The sequence below is a fragment of the Artibeus jamaicensis genome, unplaced genomic scaffold, assembly GCF_021234435.1.
Source record: "Artibeus jamaicensis isolate MK-2021 breed Jamaican fruit bat unplaced genomic scaffold, CSHL_Jam_final contig_233, whole genome shotgun sequence".
NCBI lineage: Eukaryota > Metazoa > Chordata > Mammalia > Chiroptera > Phyllostomidae > Artibeus > Artibeus jamaicensis.
This window is the reverse complement of record NW_026521486.1, coordinates 35518159-35536133: the sequence shown is the minus strand read 5'-3', so window position 1 is coordinate 35536133 and position 17975 is coordinate 35518159. Positions and strand designations below refer to the sequence as shown.

Here is a 17975-nt window from a genome sequence, read left to right as displayed (position 1 = left end):
GTACCATTATGGGATCCTTTTCTGTGATTGAAAAATGCTGTCCTAAGATTTAGCTGGAAACATAAAGTTGTACTTTGGAAATAATTGTTGCAAATTGAAGTAGTCAAGATTTAAAATATTAATATATTTTTCTTTAAAATTCCCATTCTTGCCCTGGCTGGCGTGGTTGAGTGGATTGAATGCCAGCCTGCGAAGCAAGGGGTCGCTGGTTAGATTCCCAGTCAGGTCAAAGCCTGGGCTGTGCTCCAGGTCCCCAGTAGGGGGCGCATAAGAGGCAACCACACATCACCGATACTTCTCTCCCTCTCTTTCTCTCTTCCCCTCTAAAAAAACTTTTTTTAAGTTCCCATTTTTCTTTGTTATCATGATTGGGCCATGAGCGATTCAATAGCAGGCAATGTAAATATCTCTAAGAGCCTGTGACCCTACTGAATAAGCCAAAAGAATTTTTCATTTTTTAAATTATATTTTATTGATTATGCTATTATAGTTATCCTGACTCTCCCCTCTTTTTTCCCCTTCACCTAGCACTCACTCCCTCAGGCAAGTCCCCACCCTTGTTCATGTCCACAAGTCATGCCTATAAGTTCTTTACTCCATTTCCTATACTGTACTTTACTTCCCCTTGGCTATTCTGTAGCTACCTATTTGTACTTCTTAATTCCCTTACCTCTTCAACCTTTCTCCCACATCCCCTTCCCTCTCTTTATCTTTAACCTTTGGCATTTAAATAATGATGTGTCTCGGGGTGGGCCTTTTTGCGCCCCATCTTGTTTGGGACTCTTTGTGCTTCCTGAACTTATATGTCTACTTCCTTCACCAAATTAGGGAAGTTTTCTTTCATTGTATTTTCAAGTAGATTTCCAGTTTCTTACTCTTTCTATTTCCCTTTTCTCTTTCTCTTTTCCTATAAAATGAATGTGGGATTGCTTAAAGTTATCCCACAGTTTGCTTACACTATCTTTGTTTTGGATTCTTTTTTCTTCTTGTGTTTTTCTTCCTTATGTTCCAACTCATTGATTTGATTCTAAGCTTCATCCACTCTACTATTGTTTCCTTGTTCTTTATTTCAATTAGTGTATCCTTCATTTTTGACTGGCTCTTTTTTATGCTGCTGAGGTCTTCACTAAGTTCCTTGAGCATCGTTATAACCAGTGTTTTGAACTCTGCATCTGAGAGATTGCTTATCTCCATTTTTTTTTCGAGTTTTGATCTGTTCTTTCACTTGGGCCATGTTCTTTGTCTCCTTATTTTGGCAGCCTCCCTGTGTTTGTTTCTACATGTTAGATGGAGCTGCTACGATTCCCTGTCTTGGTAGCATGGCCTAATGTATTAGGTGTCTTGTAAGATCCAGTGGCACAACCTCTTCTATCACCCAAGCTATGTACTCCGGGGCACCCTTAATGTGGACTGAGTACACCCTACTCTTGTTGTTGAGCCTTGGTTGCTGTTGGCAGATCAATGGGAGGGATTTACCCAGGCCAGTCAGCTGCAAGGACTGGCTGTGACCACTGACCACAACCCTCCACCCTCTGTGGAGGATCAGCTTTGCAGGGGCAGGGTGGTGGTACTCTGATGTGGTCTGAAGCTGTCTGCTGGGTGTATGGGCCATGGGGTTTTTTGGGTGGTGCAGGCCAAGATCTGCCCCCATCTGTGTTTTGTCTTGGGCTATTGCCTGCATCGTTAAGCAATCTGAGGTGGTTGCTACTTGTGCTGGGCCTGGATATTTCCAGGCAAAGGCAAGCTGTGAATCTAGATTGCTGGTTCTGGGCCTGCGGCTCATTGAGGCCAGCTGCTGCTTGTTTGAGAGGATTTAGGAAATTGTGAAGCACGAACCAAGACCAGCCAGCCATTCATATGGAAAAGCAGCTTTGGAGGGCTCTGTGGGGTGAGGGCCCAGAAAAGGGACAATGGTCTCTGCTCTTCTTGATGGCAGACACTTCAGTTCCTCCCTGCATGCCACCGGTGCCTTTCAAGCTGCTACCCGGGTGCTGGAGCTCAGAGGGAGTGAGTTTGAGTAGGTGAGTCCATGCGTGGATTTTTTAAGAGGAACTGCTTAGGGCTCTTGCAGTTTTTTTCACAGAGTCAATCTCCACTGGTTTTTGCAGACAGAAGTGATGGGGACTTACCTTCCTGGCACTGAAACCCTGGGCTGGGGTTGCTGGTGTGGGGCTGGAACTCCTCACTCCTGAGATATCTCTCCTGAGTTTTTATCCACCACACGTGTATGTGGGACCAGCCTGTTCCACATTTGTGCCCCTCCTACCAGTCCAGATGCATGTGGTTTCTTTAATTTTGTAGTTGTCAGACTTCCATTCAACTAGATTTCTGATGGCTCCGAGCAACAGTTGTTCCATATTTTAGTTATAATTTTATTGTGGTTGTGTGAAGAGGTGAGCCATGTCTGCCTACGCCACCATCTTACCAGAAGTTCTTAAAGAATATTTAATAGAATGTTAAACTGGGAGTTACAATCGTATAAAATACAATAAATAAGACCAAGATGCAATTATTGCAAGGAAACATTTAAAAAATCAGGGCCATAATGCTTAAAAATCCTTCTTCCAGATCAAAGGTATAGACTGATTAGGCTGTTGGGGATAGGAGGGTTTTGTGATGATGAGTGCTTTGGAGTGAGCTGCAGCTGTGTTCTGAGGCCCACTCTGCCCCATGGCAAGGCAGAGGGCCCTGTGCTCAGGGGGTGTCAGTTGGGGTGAAGTGTGGTGATTGACTTTCCTAACTTAGCTAGTGAGAGGAACTTCGAATTTGCCACTTGGGGAGTTGGTGTTCGTCCCCATCAGGTAGGGAAACAAAGCAAGCTGATGGCAGACTCCAAATTTGGACACAGAGTCGTTGAAGGTCAGGAGGTGGGCTGCACAGTTTTGGCAGAAAAATCAGGTCTGTTGCTGCTTCTACATTGGTATGTGTTTCTGTAGTTTTCCAAGGCTAAGGAAGACATTGTTCCTAGTGGACCAGACCTTGAAGGAGAGCTCGTTTGGAATCATTCCTAAACTAAACTCTTATCTACCAGACAAGAGTTTGACAGCGATCAAAACTAACATCATCAACCAGGGGACTGATGGGTATTGTGTGCTTGGGGTCAAGACACCTGGGGAAGGACACATTGTCACTTGTTGTAGTCATTTGCCTGGAAATGTTTAATCTCATCTAATTGTGAAGAAATGCAAGACACACCCAAATTGAGGTATAGCCTATAAATAAATAGTCTGTATTCTTTTTAAATGTCAATGTCATTAGAGACAAAGGATGGCCTAGGAATTGGTACAGATCAAAAGAGACTGATGAGCTATGACAACTAAATTCTGTATGTGTCCTGGAGGAAAAAATGCTGTAAAGAACATGATTTGAACAACACATTGAAATATGGATATCAGATTAAAGTTTTAGATCACTGGTGTATTTTCTGGATGTGATCATAGCTGTACTGTGGATATACAAGAATGTCTTTGTTTTTAGGAATACAGTAAGTTTTAGGAGGTAATGGGCATGTTGATGCACCCAGCACTCAGATGATTCTGAAATAAATCGTATATGTGTGTGTGTATAGAAAAACAACCATAAAACAACGGTGGCCAATTATAAAAGTTGCTGAATTTGGGTCAGAGTTATATATTTTGTTGGCAACTTTTAGATTATTTCAAAATAAAAAACAAATTATTTTGTCATCAAGCCTTTCTCACTAGCCAAGGTTTGTTTCGCCCACATGCCCACACACAACCACCCCCTTTAGAAATGCTAATAAGCACCCCTCTCCCCCAGACCTGCTCAATGAGAATCTCACAGGATGCAGCCCGGGGAGCTGTGTTTTTATAAGCTCTCCAGATGGTTCTTATACAGACTTATGTTTGAGAAACCCTGGTTTAGACTAGTCTGGACCCACGCTTGGAGCTGGGGGTGGTGTTAACCCCATTCAGGCTGTTATGTTAGACATGAGGGAAGGTGGACAGATGTCAGGGAGGCGGCCACAGAAACTACCTCACAAGGGTGGCTGAGGATGGGGATGAGATGCCCTCTCTACATACTCCCTGTACCATCCACCCTTCTCCTTCCACCTTGTACCCGGAGGCCTCAAGTACACACATTTTTTTCACCCAAAATTTCACAACAGGAAGTACAAATGATTAGTGTATGTACATTTGAGAACAAATCCACAGAAATCTCCATAGTGAATGGAGATTGATTATGATGAATTGACAGAGTTGTCCATTCTGGCCTAGTGAAGGAGTAGGGGGTGGTAGGGCTCTTGCCTCGTCTCCAGAGGGTATTTGTAAAGAGTGGCAGTGACCATGAGGGGAGGCGCCTGGCCCTGAATGTCCTAATGTAAGGCAGCTTGGTTGGTACCCAGTATGTCAGACTTGTTGATCTGAGTGGGAAAAGGGGAATTGGAAAGAGAAAGAGCGAAGGAATGAAGGAGACAGTGGAACAGTTTCTATATTCATTCTGGTGTGGTAAGGTTACATAATTTGCAGGGGTCAGTGCAAAATGAAAATGCAGGCCGTTTGTTCAAAAGTGGTCAAGAATTTCGAGATGGCACCAGCAAAATATCACACCAGGCACGTGGTGCATGTGGCCCTGGGCCACTGCACAGGGGGCATGACCATGAAGCAGACCCTGCCTGAGTCTCCCATGGTCAACAGAAGGGCGAATTTGCAACCCGTGTTGGCCAGGCAAGCAGCAGTTGTCAAGAGAGCGCTGAAATCCACACCCAGTTCAGAACATACATTTGCCCATTTCATTCTGATCTGACTTCACTATCTCAACACCCAAGGAGCTCAAGTGTGAAACTGTGTGGGTAGGAGTGAGAGAACAGACCACATGCCGTCCTCATGGCCGTCCCACTGACCTGATGCTGTCTAGAAGAGATGAGACCAACATTTTAAATGAGACTGAACCAGAAAGTGTGTGTGTGTGTGTGTGTGTGTGTGTGTAACAAAGGAAAATAACTAAATCCAAGGGCTGTCCTTGAAATGTCATTGAAGAACAGAACATGTGGATTTTATTGTTGCAAGGGAGTGATTAAAAAACTCACATTTTATTTATATCTCATGAAGCAGATAGCTCATTAAAACACATATTAAAATTTATATTTATTACAAGACAAGGGAGCGAAGATAGCTAGCTACTCACGAAAGGCTCAGTTTACAGACAACAGATTACAAACCCTTTCATTGCTCGTATTGATCTGAGCATATCCAAGTGAACACGGAATCTAAATTACCCTGAATACATCTATGATGGAAGAACTCTTTACTGGAACCTCATTTTTGTTTGGGAGTAAACATTTCAAATCTTACACTTTGCTTTTTTTTTATTACTTCTCCCTGTAAATGTTTTAGGGCAATGACAACTAGGGCTTTTGCACAGGAGACACTGAATACCATTCAGTTGAACTGATGTTCATGACAATTGCTGTTGTCATCATTACAGGTAATAAAATATTTAAGGGTTCAAAAATACTGCATGAGTTATTTATTATTTTATTTATTTACCAAATGTTTATTGAAGTCCTAAATGAGTAATTTGAACACCCACCTCATTCTCAGGGGTGCTTCTATTTTGGTGAGACTCAAGATGTACAGAAATAAGAAGCAGACGGGGTGGAAAGGGCTGAGAGGGACCTTGAAATGGCTGTGCTCTTAGATCAGGCCAGTGGGCTCCTGTTCTGGACTGAGTTCTGGACAAAGGGGACATGTCTGCAAGGAGTCTGAGCCTTCTCTTCTCCCACTTCTGGACTATCCCCGGGAGTCTGGATTCCAGGGTCTCATGCATACACGGGCCCCTACTCACCTGCCCAGGCGTGTGCCGCACAGCGGGCACACACAGGAGTGGTCCAGTGTGGCCGGACGGCGCTGTTCGCAGTGATGGTGGGCAGGAAGAATTTGCAAACAAGGGCCACCTCTCCCTGAAGTACTTTTAATACTTTCTTAGCTTATTAAGCAACTTTTACTATTTATAATATTTCTGAGGCACTCCAATTACTCTTGCCCTGGAGACCCACCAATGTTAGAGGCAGAGCAGCCTGGCTGTGGGAGTTTAGGGGAAAAGGGAACGTGGCCTTGGTGGTGTCTGGGGAGCTCCCCTGGGGGAGTGGGGCTTGGGCACGTGGAGGTGGGAGAAGGGAAAGAGGAAGAGCAACTTCGGGAACAGGGACCATCACACTCAAAGGCATGGAGACAAAAAGTGTCGGCTCATGTGTGGGGAGTCTGGCTTTCCGTGAGGAACCCAGACGTGGAAGAATAGACACTAGGTTATAAAGGGGGAGGAGGCCAGGTCACGCGCAGTGTGAAAGGCTGGGTCGTGTTGAAGTGTCACGTATTCCAGGCACAGGGGAATCCTTTCAGATGGACTGATGTTCACAGCATCTGATCCTCATGCCCGCGGATGAAAGGCTTCGAGGTTCCCTCTGCAGACAATGGGGCGTCATTGAAAGTTTGAGGGGTTTTGATCATGTCCACTCTGTAAGGCGAGTGCTCTGGCTTGCCATGAGGATGGCAAGTCTGGGAGACTGGCAGGGTGGACATCAGTGAGCTGGCAACAGAGAAAGGATAGCAGGGAAGACACAGAGGAGACATTTGGGAGATAAGAGGGAGAAAGAAATAGGTAGAGAAGGGACTGAAGACTCACTGCAAGACTTTGTGCCTGGATTTTTAAGAGGCTGGTGATGCCATTTAATGAAAAACATGATTTTTATTGAAAAATGGAACATTTTGTTCATGGTTTGAAGGCAGAGCTGGCAGAATTGCTGAATGTGGGGTATGAGAGGAAGGAGTTAAAAATGACTCCAAGGACATAGTCAATAATATTGTAATAACTATGGTGCCAGATGAATATTGAAAATATCACAGGGAACAATTGGTAAAGTGTTTGATTGTCTAACCACTATGCTGTACACCGGAAATCAATACAAAATCATATTGAATGTAAACTACAATTGAAAACTAAAATTTAAACTAAAACATGGTTCCAAGTTTTCGGAGCTGAGCAGGTGTAGGGCCAGAGCTGCCGTGAGAGCGAAGCTGGGAAGACCGTCTTAAGGAGGCTCTGCTGTTGTGGAAGGAGCCTTTGGTGGCTGCTGGACCACCTTCGCCATCCAACACAGAAGTGTGACTCAGTCCAACCCTGAGACCCTACTGGACACCTCAGTGGGTGGCAGGTGGAGGGGCTGAGTTGGGAAGCAAGAAAGACATTAGGTTTGGCTAAGTTTGTACCTGTTCGTTAGCCATTTGCATAAATACCTGCTTGTTTTATAATATGTTGTTGGTAGATAGGTTGTGCCTAGAGGAAACAATGAAAATCATTAATGACTTTGATCAATAATTGTTGAACAGTGGCCTGGCTGGTGTGGCTCAGTGGTGGAGTGTTGTCCTATAATGGAAAGGTTGCAGATTGGATTTCTGGGCGGGGCACACACCTACGTTGGGGGCTCATCCCTGGGCCGGGTGCACATAGAGGCAACTGACTGATGCTTCCCTTGCACCGATGTTTCTCTCTCTCCCTTCCTCTATCTAAAAAAGCAAAGGACACTGTCCTCAGTTGAGAAATAATAGTAGAACATCCACTAGATATATGGCACAGGAGAGTGCAATGTGAGGAGTAATAGAATGTAATCCATGCATCTCTTTGATAAACAGATTATCTCCATTTCCAAGGTCATCATCTTGTTCTGACTTAAGTTTTTTAACAGCTTTTATTTTTTATAAAGATTTTATTTATTTATCTTTAGAGAGGAAGGGAAGGAGAGAGGGAGAGAAATATCAATGTATAGTTGCCTCTTGTGCGTCCCCTGCTGGGAACTGGCCTGCAACCCAGGCATGTGCCCTGACTGGAAATCGAACCATGATCCTTTGGTTTGCAGGCCTATGCTTAATCCACTGAGCTATGCCAGCCAGGGCTGACTTAAGTTTTTTAATAGCTCATATGGCCAATGTCTTGGAGGTACCCAACGGTATAACAGACATATCTAAATTGCTAATGAACTTTTCAAAGGAGAACACAGAAGTAAACACGCCAGCTCTACGGTAGGACAATGACTGGGTCTAGTTTATCTTAATACTTACAGGCTTTGCACTGGCATTTCCTGGACTCTGGGTCTAACACTCTATTCTCTATCCTCCAGGCTTTCTAGACACAACCATTTGAATGTTAAGCTTATTCTTCTTTCATATTCTGTGTTTATAAGGCTCAACCCAAACCATTTTTGAACTGTAAGATACTCTTAAACTGTAAATTACAATTTTGGCCAGTTGCACAGCTTGGCACACACCCCTCTGCACGCCCTCAGTTCCTCTGCTTTTCTGCAAACCTTGCTCTGTAGGGATTACCCAGGTCACAATTCCCAGGGTGGAGAATGTCCCAACCACCGCCCAAAGAGCTCACCCTCTCCAGGTGGTCAGGAGAGACAGGGCAAAAGGCTCCTAAAATGGCGTTATAGAAGATGGGGCTACAAAAGGAACAGAGGTGTTGAGCTTTAAGAGCAGCATTTTTATTAAAAAAATATTTTTCGATTAGTGTTAACAGTATTATTTTGTATTCGTTTCAGGCATGCAGCATCGTGGTTAGACAATCCTATGCTTTACAATGCTCCCCACATTGCCAGTTCCCACCTGGTGCCACACATAGTTCTCCGGACATTATTGACTGCAGTTCCCTATGCTGTACTTCACCTCTCTCTGATTACTTTGTAACTACTAATTTGTACTTAATGCGTTCACCTATTTCACTCCCCTTTCATAAACCCCTTCCTCTCTGGCAACCACCAGCCTGTTCTCTGCGTCTGTGAGCCTGATTCAGTTATGTTTAATCGTTTATTTTGTTGTTTAGATTCCACGTATAAGTGAAATCATACGGCATTTGTCTTTCTCAGAAATCAGCGGCTTTAAAAGTAAACAAAGACTGTCATCGAGACAGTGACTGTGGGCTCCAGAAGGTGGAAGCCTAAACTTGGGCTTGGAGTTAACCGCGGGAGGCGCAGCCTTGGAGACTTAAAAGAAAGTTCACCGCCAACTGTTGGCTACAAAAATTGTTGCTCAGCCAAGTGACGTTTCCCTCCTCAGGGGCTCACCTCCACCTGGACGTCTGCTGACTGTTCGTTTCACTCACGCCACGTACTTGAGACAAAAACCAAAACTACACACTCCAAATAGAGACCCTTTCTTCCTTCCCCCACTCTCCCCCTCCCTTCCTCTCTCTCTTTTCTCGCCCTCTTATTTTTCTTTCCTATGTACCTATTTTTATTTCTATTGTTTTTGTTTACTTCAATACCTTCTCCTCCCTTTGTCAGCAAATACCCACCCCACCCACCCACTCAGCCGCTCCTGCTCCTCCTTTTCGTCTCCAGGCGACTCGCTGGTTCGTCTCACCGCTCTCTTCCTTCGCACCCGCCCCCTCGCCAATTCTCATCCTCACTGCCCCCTTCAAGCTTCGCCCGCCATCCTTCACTGTCCCAGGCGGGGACTGCCGCACCCCAGGTCTAGCCTCTCCCGGGCGTCTAGACCCGGCGACCTCCCCGGCGCTGTGCCCCTGTCGCCCCTGCAGCGCCTCCCCGAGGCCCAGCCGCACGCCAGCCGACCGGAGGCTTCCCGGGTGGCCCGGCCTCCCTGCAGTGGCACCGCCCCTGCCCAGCTCCGCCCCAGGCCGCCGCTCTCCGATTGGCCTCCCACTCCCTCCTCCCCAGCGCCTCTCCTCCCCTTCGCCCAATGGGCACCGCCACCTGGTCCAAAAATTCCCCCGAGGGCAACGAGTGGCTTCGCAACCACCAGCTTCTTCCCGGTGGTGTTCACTGCAGTGGGGGGGCTGGGGGGGGGGCGCAGAGAAGGGAGGGGGCTCGGGGGAGGGAGGAGGAGGAGCAAGGTGTTGGAGAGAAAACTTCTGAAGGAACAGGAAACCTGCTGGGGAGGCCGCTGCGGATATTGGGGCGCCAGCGCTGCGCTCATAGCTGGGTGTTCGCGCCTGCGACTTCGCTCCTGCCAGCTCCCCCGGCGCGGCGCAGGGCGCAGCCGACAGTCGAGTCTCTCCCGCCGAGCCCTCTGCAGCGGTCCTCGGTGCAGCAGTCGGTCCTCGGTGCAGCAGTCGTGCGCTCCGGTCCACCTCTGCCGCGGCGGCTCCCTGGAGAGGGCGGGAGGCGCCGAGAAGAGGAAGGACGTCTACTTCGGAGCATGAAGCAGTATGTCTGATAAAATGTCCAGCTTCCTCTACATAGGGGACATTGTGTCCCTGTACGCGGAGGGCTCGGTCAACGGCTTCATCAGCACCCTGGGGTAAGCCGAGGGCGGGCCGGGCGGCGTCTCCCGGGAGCGCGTCCGCTTCCTCTGCTCGCCGCTGCCGCCGAGCGTGGCCTGGCGGCGGGGCAGGGTCTGTGCCCGCGGACAGCGCGTGGCGCTGGGCTCGCCTGCGCGCAGGAAGCGGCCGGAGAGGCACGGTTTTCTCATGAAAGTTCATCAGCTTCAACTCAGAGGCACATCCGAAAAGGAGGAAGTGATTCAGAAGCCCTGAGACAGGCCCAGAGAAGAAGTCTTCGCTGGCTTCTCTACGGGCTGTTTGATCTCAGTGTTTATTTTCCCCTAAAGCTGAAAGAACGCACCTCCTCTCCCCATCTTTTCTCGCCGCCGCTCTCAGCCCCTGTCCCTCAGGGACAGGTTTGTGAGAGCTGGCGATAAAGGTCCGTGGCCTTGGACATGAAACTCAAGCAAAGTAGTGAGCCAGAGTGTGGCTTTGCCCTGCGGGAGCAGCAGCCCGTGCCCTCTTCCCTTAAGTAATTTCCTTTTGGCCTTGCCAAACTGGGACTCGCCCCACTGTCAGGGGCAGCAAGGGCCCTCCGGGGCTGTGGGACCCTAAGAGGTAACGTCGGCCTCCTGAGCGCTAGAACTGAGACCGCCTTTCTCCACTTCCCCGGGCCTTGGCCCACCGAAATGCCGAACCTCTCTTTGGGAACTTAACTAAGAGCTGTGTTCTTGAGATTACAGTTGATTTATGAATGGGACACATCACATGTAACAGTGCGTAGATGGTGAAATAGGATTTCCTTGATTGCTCGATTTTCTCTCTGTTTTGATTGAGAATACCACCAGTTCACAGTTTAAATGCACACTGCAACACATATCGGTGCGCATATGTTTCTTGTGTTACCCCACGGTCTCTGCACGTAGAGTGCTGAGTCTTAGAGAATTCAGGCTGCCGACTGGTGGTGGCTGGTCACTGTTTTCTGCTGTTCAGTTTTAGGGTGCGTGACTCAACCTGCAGTGTCCCTAGACTGTGACTTCCAGCCGTGTTAGAAGGAGTGGTGCCTGCTTGACAGGGGACGTGGAACGCACCAGAATTTCCACCGTTTCTGTTATTTGTGCGTCCGCCCACCCCCAGTGGGTAAAAGAAGGAAGATTTAAGTTTAAACTCTTTAAGATCAATGTCATTTACTTGTGAAACTGAAATGTAGGGGAAAAAAACCCCAGCGTGGCCAGCGCCGATGCTGAGTTTGTAAGTCTTCTGAAAGAGTTCATAGGGTAAGTTCAGTTTTTGGGCCCCCCGCCAACATTTTGCAGAGGAACTGCGCTGCATTTCACACTCCTCCACAAACTCTGCCTGTGGCAGTTAAGCAGGGGGTGCAGCAGGGTCAGAGTGCCCGGGGTCAAGTCCTGGCTTCTCCACGTGTGAACCTTATGACCCAGGCAGGTTACATAATTGCTCTGTATCTCAGTTTCCTCCCGTTAGAAAATGAAATAGAATAAATGGGAACGATAATGGTTTCTGTCTCAGAGGGTCGTGGTGAAGAAGTTAATATATGTAAAGTGTTAGCATGGTACCTGTCGATCAGTAAACACTTATATAAAGTGTTAATTGTAACTGAGCAGTAGTTACAGCTGTGGACAAAATAGTAAAAAAGAATTAGGAATAAAGTGTAAGACAGACAAACGGAAGGTCATGTTTTTATAGTGTATGGGTAACTATACCCATATATATAATGCACATATACATATATAATGCATATATATAATGCACATATGCATATGTAATATATATTATGCATGTGCATTTAGAGCTTGGGATGGGAAATCAGGAAGCTTCAACTTTAGCAGTTGAGGAGTTTGCCCTACTGGTTTTAGAGATGGAGAAGCTGAGGGGAGGAGACTTACCCAGGGAGCCGAGGACGTTAATGCCAAAGCCGGACCTCTAACCCTGTCTCCAGATCCTCACTGCAGTGCTAGTCTCTTTGGTGGCACATCATAATCTCTAAGCCTCGGGTTAAAAATAAGCTTGACCTTTCTCGTAGCATATATGTTCGTAGAAATATTTCTTATTTGTGTTCAGTAGTTCTTGATGGTGTTTTGAAAACAGTTTCCTTAGAATGTGTTTGTGCAGCATTATTTTTCTGTTAATAAACTAAACTGAGTCTTGTCGAGGTTAGGATGACAAGACCTTTGTGCAGCTGATTCTGGAATGAGGAAGGATCTTTAGAAATGCTGTATTGGTGAAGCTTGGTGTTTTGATTTGATGTTATTTTTCTTTAACCTGTGGAACCTCATCACCCTCAGATTTTTAGCAGTTAAGCCCACGGGAGTTGTGCCATGGCCCATAAAATGTTCTGTAGGCAGAGCAGCAATTGGTGGAGATTTATTTTGCAAGTCGGTTTTAGGGCTTTGAAATGAAAGCAGCATGGTAGTTATAGCTTATATTGCCATAGGATCAGTATTTATATATTTTCTGTACCAAGGATAGAGTGCATACTTTTACTCGAATTTCCTTGCTCTCCTGTTAGTTGAAGATCTTGGTCTAGGTCTGCTGCTAATTAGCCGGGTGACCTTGTTCATGTCATTTATTCTTTTTTTTTGTATCAGCTTGTCTTTGGAGACTAAGGACAGTATATGCTGTGTCCATCCCCTAGGGGTATTATAGAATTGAATGAAAAAGACAGAAATGAAAGATTCCAATTTTTTTTACAGTTACTAGGAAAATACACATTATGCTTATATTTTTGTGGCCCTTAAATTTCTTCAAAACGTGTGTGATTTGTTAAAGTGAATCAGGAGCTGGGTCGGAGACATTGGCATTGTAGCTAGCCAAAAGTGTTTGTTCCACTTAATATTAAAAATGCAATGAAAGAGCTAAAAATGAGGCTTAAGGTTTCTGATTTTATTTTAGATCTTTATCTATTTGACATTTTTGACAGCAGGATGGTTTTTTAATTTTAATTTTTTAATTTTTATCCTTACCTGAGGACATGCTTCTTGATCTTAGAGAAAGGGTAAGGGAGGGAGAGGGAAGGAAGGAGAGATACATGGATGTGAGAGAGAAACACCCATTGGTTTCTTATCCCTCACACCCCGACTAGGAAGAACCCAGCTGGGAATTGAACCTATGACCGTCCAACTGAGCCACACCTCCCGGGGCAGGATGTTTTTTTTTTTTAGAAAAAATTCAACATAGGAGGATAATTAATAAGAATACAGTTTATATATTTCAAGGTAATTAATATTTGTCTGCAAATAAATTTCACCTGATTTTTAACATTGACATGTAAATAAATTTGGGAGACTATACATTGTTATTATTTAGCTTGGGAAATTTTTGCAATAAGGTAACACATTTTTCAGCTGAAAAAATTCACTGAGTTTTACTATGTTAGAGTTTAGCAGGCCCTCCTTAAAGGAGGGATTTTCTTGGGCCCTGTAATGTAGCTCGTAAGTGTGGTTTCTCAATCTGTGTGAAATTAAGAAGCTCCAGTTGCAAAGATTTGCATTTTCCCTTTTTCCTCTAGTTATTCTTTAACTAGTATTTACCTGATGTTTCTGAATCTTGAATTGTTGCAAACTCAAGTATTATTCTCCCTGTTGGACTAGGTGCAAGAGGGACCTGCTTTGTATTTTCTAACTCAATTTTTTATCTAAGGATCTATTTTGGAACACTTACGTAGACTTCAGGAAAACTACTTTGAATTTTACTGAATGAAGATGGTGAATATATTTTAAGTAAATGAATTTTTTGCTACTGGTACATTTTAGGTGTATAGTTTTTATTTTTCTTTTAAAAGGGAAGGGGGAAGGAGGAAGGTTTCGAATGCGCTGTACGATTTCCAATGCAGTATTGATTGTCCTTTTCCCCTCCATTATCTTTATACTGAGATTTACTTCCCTGGTTGTTGCCACATCAGACACTCCACATTTCTGGGTACATCAGTTTGATCAATGATCAGGCCCACACCGTGGCAGTGAACATAGCAGGATTCCCAGGATGAGTGGGATAGTGGAAGCTGTGAAAGGTATATAATTCCTTCATTGTCTCTTCTCTGCAAGGTTGAAAGGTTAGTAAATGACAAGTGTGCATATATGTATTGGGATGTGTGTGTGTTTATACACTTAAGTGACTGCTGCCTTTGGCTTGACATGTTTTCTCAGGGTCTACCAAGAGTCAGCATCCACTAATTCAGGTCTGAGGAAACTGTTAGGTGACCACACACTGAGGCAGTGACTGCAAAGTGTCATAGTGGTCTCACCAGCCATCAGAAAACTTTGGTCAACTGCATATACAACAGTGGTCCCATAAGATTATAATGGAGCTGGAAAATTCCTATCACCTAGTGACTTCTTAACCATGGTAGTGTCTGAGTGCAGAACATTACTCATGTTTGTGGTGATACTGGTATGAATAAACCTACCACACAGTCAGTTGTATAAAAGATAACCTGTGAAATTACAGCATAGGTCGGAGCAGCCAGGTGTGTGTACGTGCAGTTTGTGATGTTCGGATGAGGAAATCACCTAAGGACGCAGTTCTCAGAAAGTGTCCTTGTCGTCAACAGGCACATCTCTCTGGCCCCTTAGCCAGAGGGATTGGGGCCCTCGTGTTTACCTTGTGCTTGATTTTCACAAGTTCAGTGAACTTATCAATTCCTTTGTTTCCATGGTCAAAGATGGACATTAGGTAGAGTGATTGTGGGTCGCACAGCCTATAACTCCAGTGCAATTCCTTCCATGAACAAAACTGTGTAAATGGTTACATTTTATAGTTCTCAATTATAGTTCCGTAAATTTCCCTGCCTGATCTTTTCTCTGGGTTAAATTTTTTTTTTTTACAGCCAATGTGATTTATTGAGGCACTGCTTTTGAAAATGCCTTTACAATGACTCAAACAATAGACCCCATTATACATTTATTTTTTTCATAAAAGATAAATTATTATCAGAATATTTGAGTAACTTGACAAGGCAAAGAGTTATTGTGAGATGACCACAAGAATTTGAATTCAGACCCTTATGAATTTGAAATCCAATATGTTTCTGGCTTAAATTTTTTATATTTAATGCTTACATATTGGATTTATTATCTTTTTTCTTTTGCTCAATTATGCTACTGTTATTATGGTTTAAAAGTCTTTTCTTAACAGGACTGTTTGATTAGTGTAAAATCGCAGATGAATGAAGCAATGGTTATAGTTAACTTTTATTCTCCCATAATTTGTAACTTAATCGTTAGTATTTTCCAAATAGAAACTTTCTAAGTAACAGCCATATTTCCTGCTAAAACTAGGTGTGTGAACTTAGCTTTGTTTTGACTATGGCTTATGTTAGTGTGATAAAAATATTGAAAAATTCATTAGACATTTCATGTGTGCTTAGTGTGGAGGAAGACAACAATATAACCCTGGATATTGAATTGTTTTGGAAAGTCTAAGGATTGGTATGTCATGTCGGCTTGAGTACAAAGAGTTTCTGAAGTGGCACATGTGAAATCTGTTATAAGCTGAAAGGTTGACTGTTTCTTAAGCTTAGAAGTCATTCCATAATTAACATTGCGGTTTTTAGATCCTCTCTTGGAGAGGTCGGTCTGGTAAACAGTCATCCCTCTTCAGGTGCCCCTGGAGCTTGGCTTTGGTCGAATAGAATTCAGAGGCAGCTAACTGCTTGGGCTCATTCTAGGTTTAACAGAAGCTTGCTTTTCTTTCTTCTTCTTCTTTTATTTTTTTCTTTTTGCATAGGTAGCACTTTGGATAATCACATTTTCCTTTTGGAACAGTTCTTATATAGGTACTATGTAGATAACTTAATGAAATATAGACAGAATGCCATAGACTCAAACTTTAAAACTTAAGTTCCAGGCACAGGATATGGCTTCATGTATAAATATAAAAGAAGAAAGAACTGGATTTTTATGACAAATTTAGAGCATAATAGCAATGAGTTTTACTCCTTTTTTATGTCGGAGTTGGGTTACCGATCCACCAGATTATAATCAAAGCAGTGAAACCTCGGTGATCATTCACTCGTTCATTCATTGATTCAGTGTGTAAGTCCGAGCCTTTGCAATGTGTCCATGCCTTGTCTGTGATCCTCTTCCCACTCCCATGCAGATTTAGCTGGGGAAGTTTAACACACACCTTTAGAAAATTGTTATTCCAATTAAAAATATGTAAAATAAAATACACGGAAAATAGAAAAGAAAATCAAATAGTGTTGACACTGCATGGCGAATGAATGGGTGATTTTAAATTCTGTATCTTACATATTTCCTAGATTCTATATATGTTTCATTAATTACATACCTATTACTCTTATAGTCAGGTAAGTTCACTAAAATAAAAATAACATTGTTAAGAATTCTTCAGTTTCTTATTACTGTTAATGGACAATATTTATTTTAAAAAACATAAACAAAGCTTTTTTCTGGTCATGGTCAGTGCAGGAAAACCACAAACTAGGAAACTGCATGTTGCTGAAATAGATGGTTATATGTTTCCCATAAAATACTTTTGTTCATTGTTAATATTGGTATTTTAAAATGTATTACGCAAAAATATTTGGCCAGTAATGCTGAGTAATTACAGATGCTTGATTTAACTTATGCAGTAACGGTATGGTTTAATTTTAGCAGACGTCTGTTTACACATGTAGGAAGTATGCACTTTGGCGGGGCTGTCTCAGTCATTTTAGTAATTGTAGTCCTCACTATGAAACTTTTATTGCCTGAGGCAGTTTCTATAGGTATTAGTTCGTGAGCACTTGTGTGTGTATGATTGAAATCGATGGATTAAATGTTTTTACTGACTGTCTTCGAAATGGATAGGTTAGGTCTCTCAAAATTCACATTAATGATTGGTTAACAATAGCAATCTCATAGTTTATATTAACACACATTCACAGATCTCCAACTCTTAATTAAGAATAAGTTAAATTGTTTACAGTGGACAAATTTGATAAGCTGCTTTAATCAAGCAATCAAGGTTATGGTCACCAGCTGATGTCCTGTAATGAAAGTGGCCCTTCACTTTTGCAATATTTTCCCCCAAAACACCTCACTCCAGTATGATTAGGGAAAAAAAATCTAAATTGAGGGATGTTCTAAAAATATACCTGACTATTATTCTTCAAAACTGTCAGAATGATTTAAAAAACAAGAAATGAAGTGCCTGAGAAACTGTCACATTGTAGACTCAGGAGATGTGATAACTAAATGCAGCGTGGTATACTGAATTGGGTCCTGAAACAGAAAAAAAGATGTTAATGGGGAAACTGTTGAAATTCAAATGACATCTGGAGTTTTGGTCGTAGTAATGTGTGAATGCTCATTTCTTGGTTTGGATGTGCTGTGGTTATGTAAGATGCTAACATTAGAGGAAACTGGGCGAAGGGGCGAAGGGTACATGGGAACTCTCTGTATATCTTTGAAACGTCTCCAAAATTATTCCAGAATAAAAAATTACATAACAGAAAAATGCACGATCAAGTTATTCAGCTTTAATCCTACAGTTAACGATGTGTCCCCATCATGAATGAAGCCCATGCAGACTTCCCGGTGATGTAGTTTATGTGGGAGCTGCAGGCTGAATCATTAATTCACTCAACAGATACTTGGCGAGTGCTGTGTGCTGGGGATACAGTGGGAAGAGATGCCAGCTATCAAGCTATATTGAATTATTATCGCAAAAAACTCAAACTACCTTTGAGAATTTGTAGTGTGGCATTTGACTAG

General features: G+C 43.6%; 1 protein-coding gene across 2 annotated transcripts in view; it reads left to right on the top strand.

The window, feature by feature from the left end:
- The first annotated feature begins 10077 nt into the window (after positions 1-10077).
- The window catches only part of ITPR2 (inositol 1,4,5-trisphosphate receptor type 2), a 444505-nt gene continuing 436607 nt past the window's right edge, over positions 10078-17975 (top strand). Inside the window, exon 1 of one of the 2 annotated variants that reach the window (XM_037144844.2) lies at positions 10078-10277. In XM_037144844.2, the coding sequence (XP_037000739.2) occupies positions 10186-10277 (92 nt within the window). In that variant the 5' untranslated portion in view covers positions 10078-10185. The remainder of the gene's footprint in view (positions 10278-17975) is intronic. The other variant, XM_053662176.1, reaches the window with a different exon arrangement.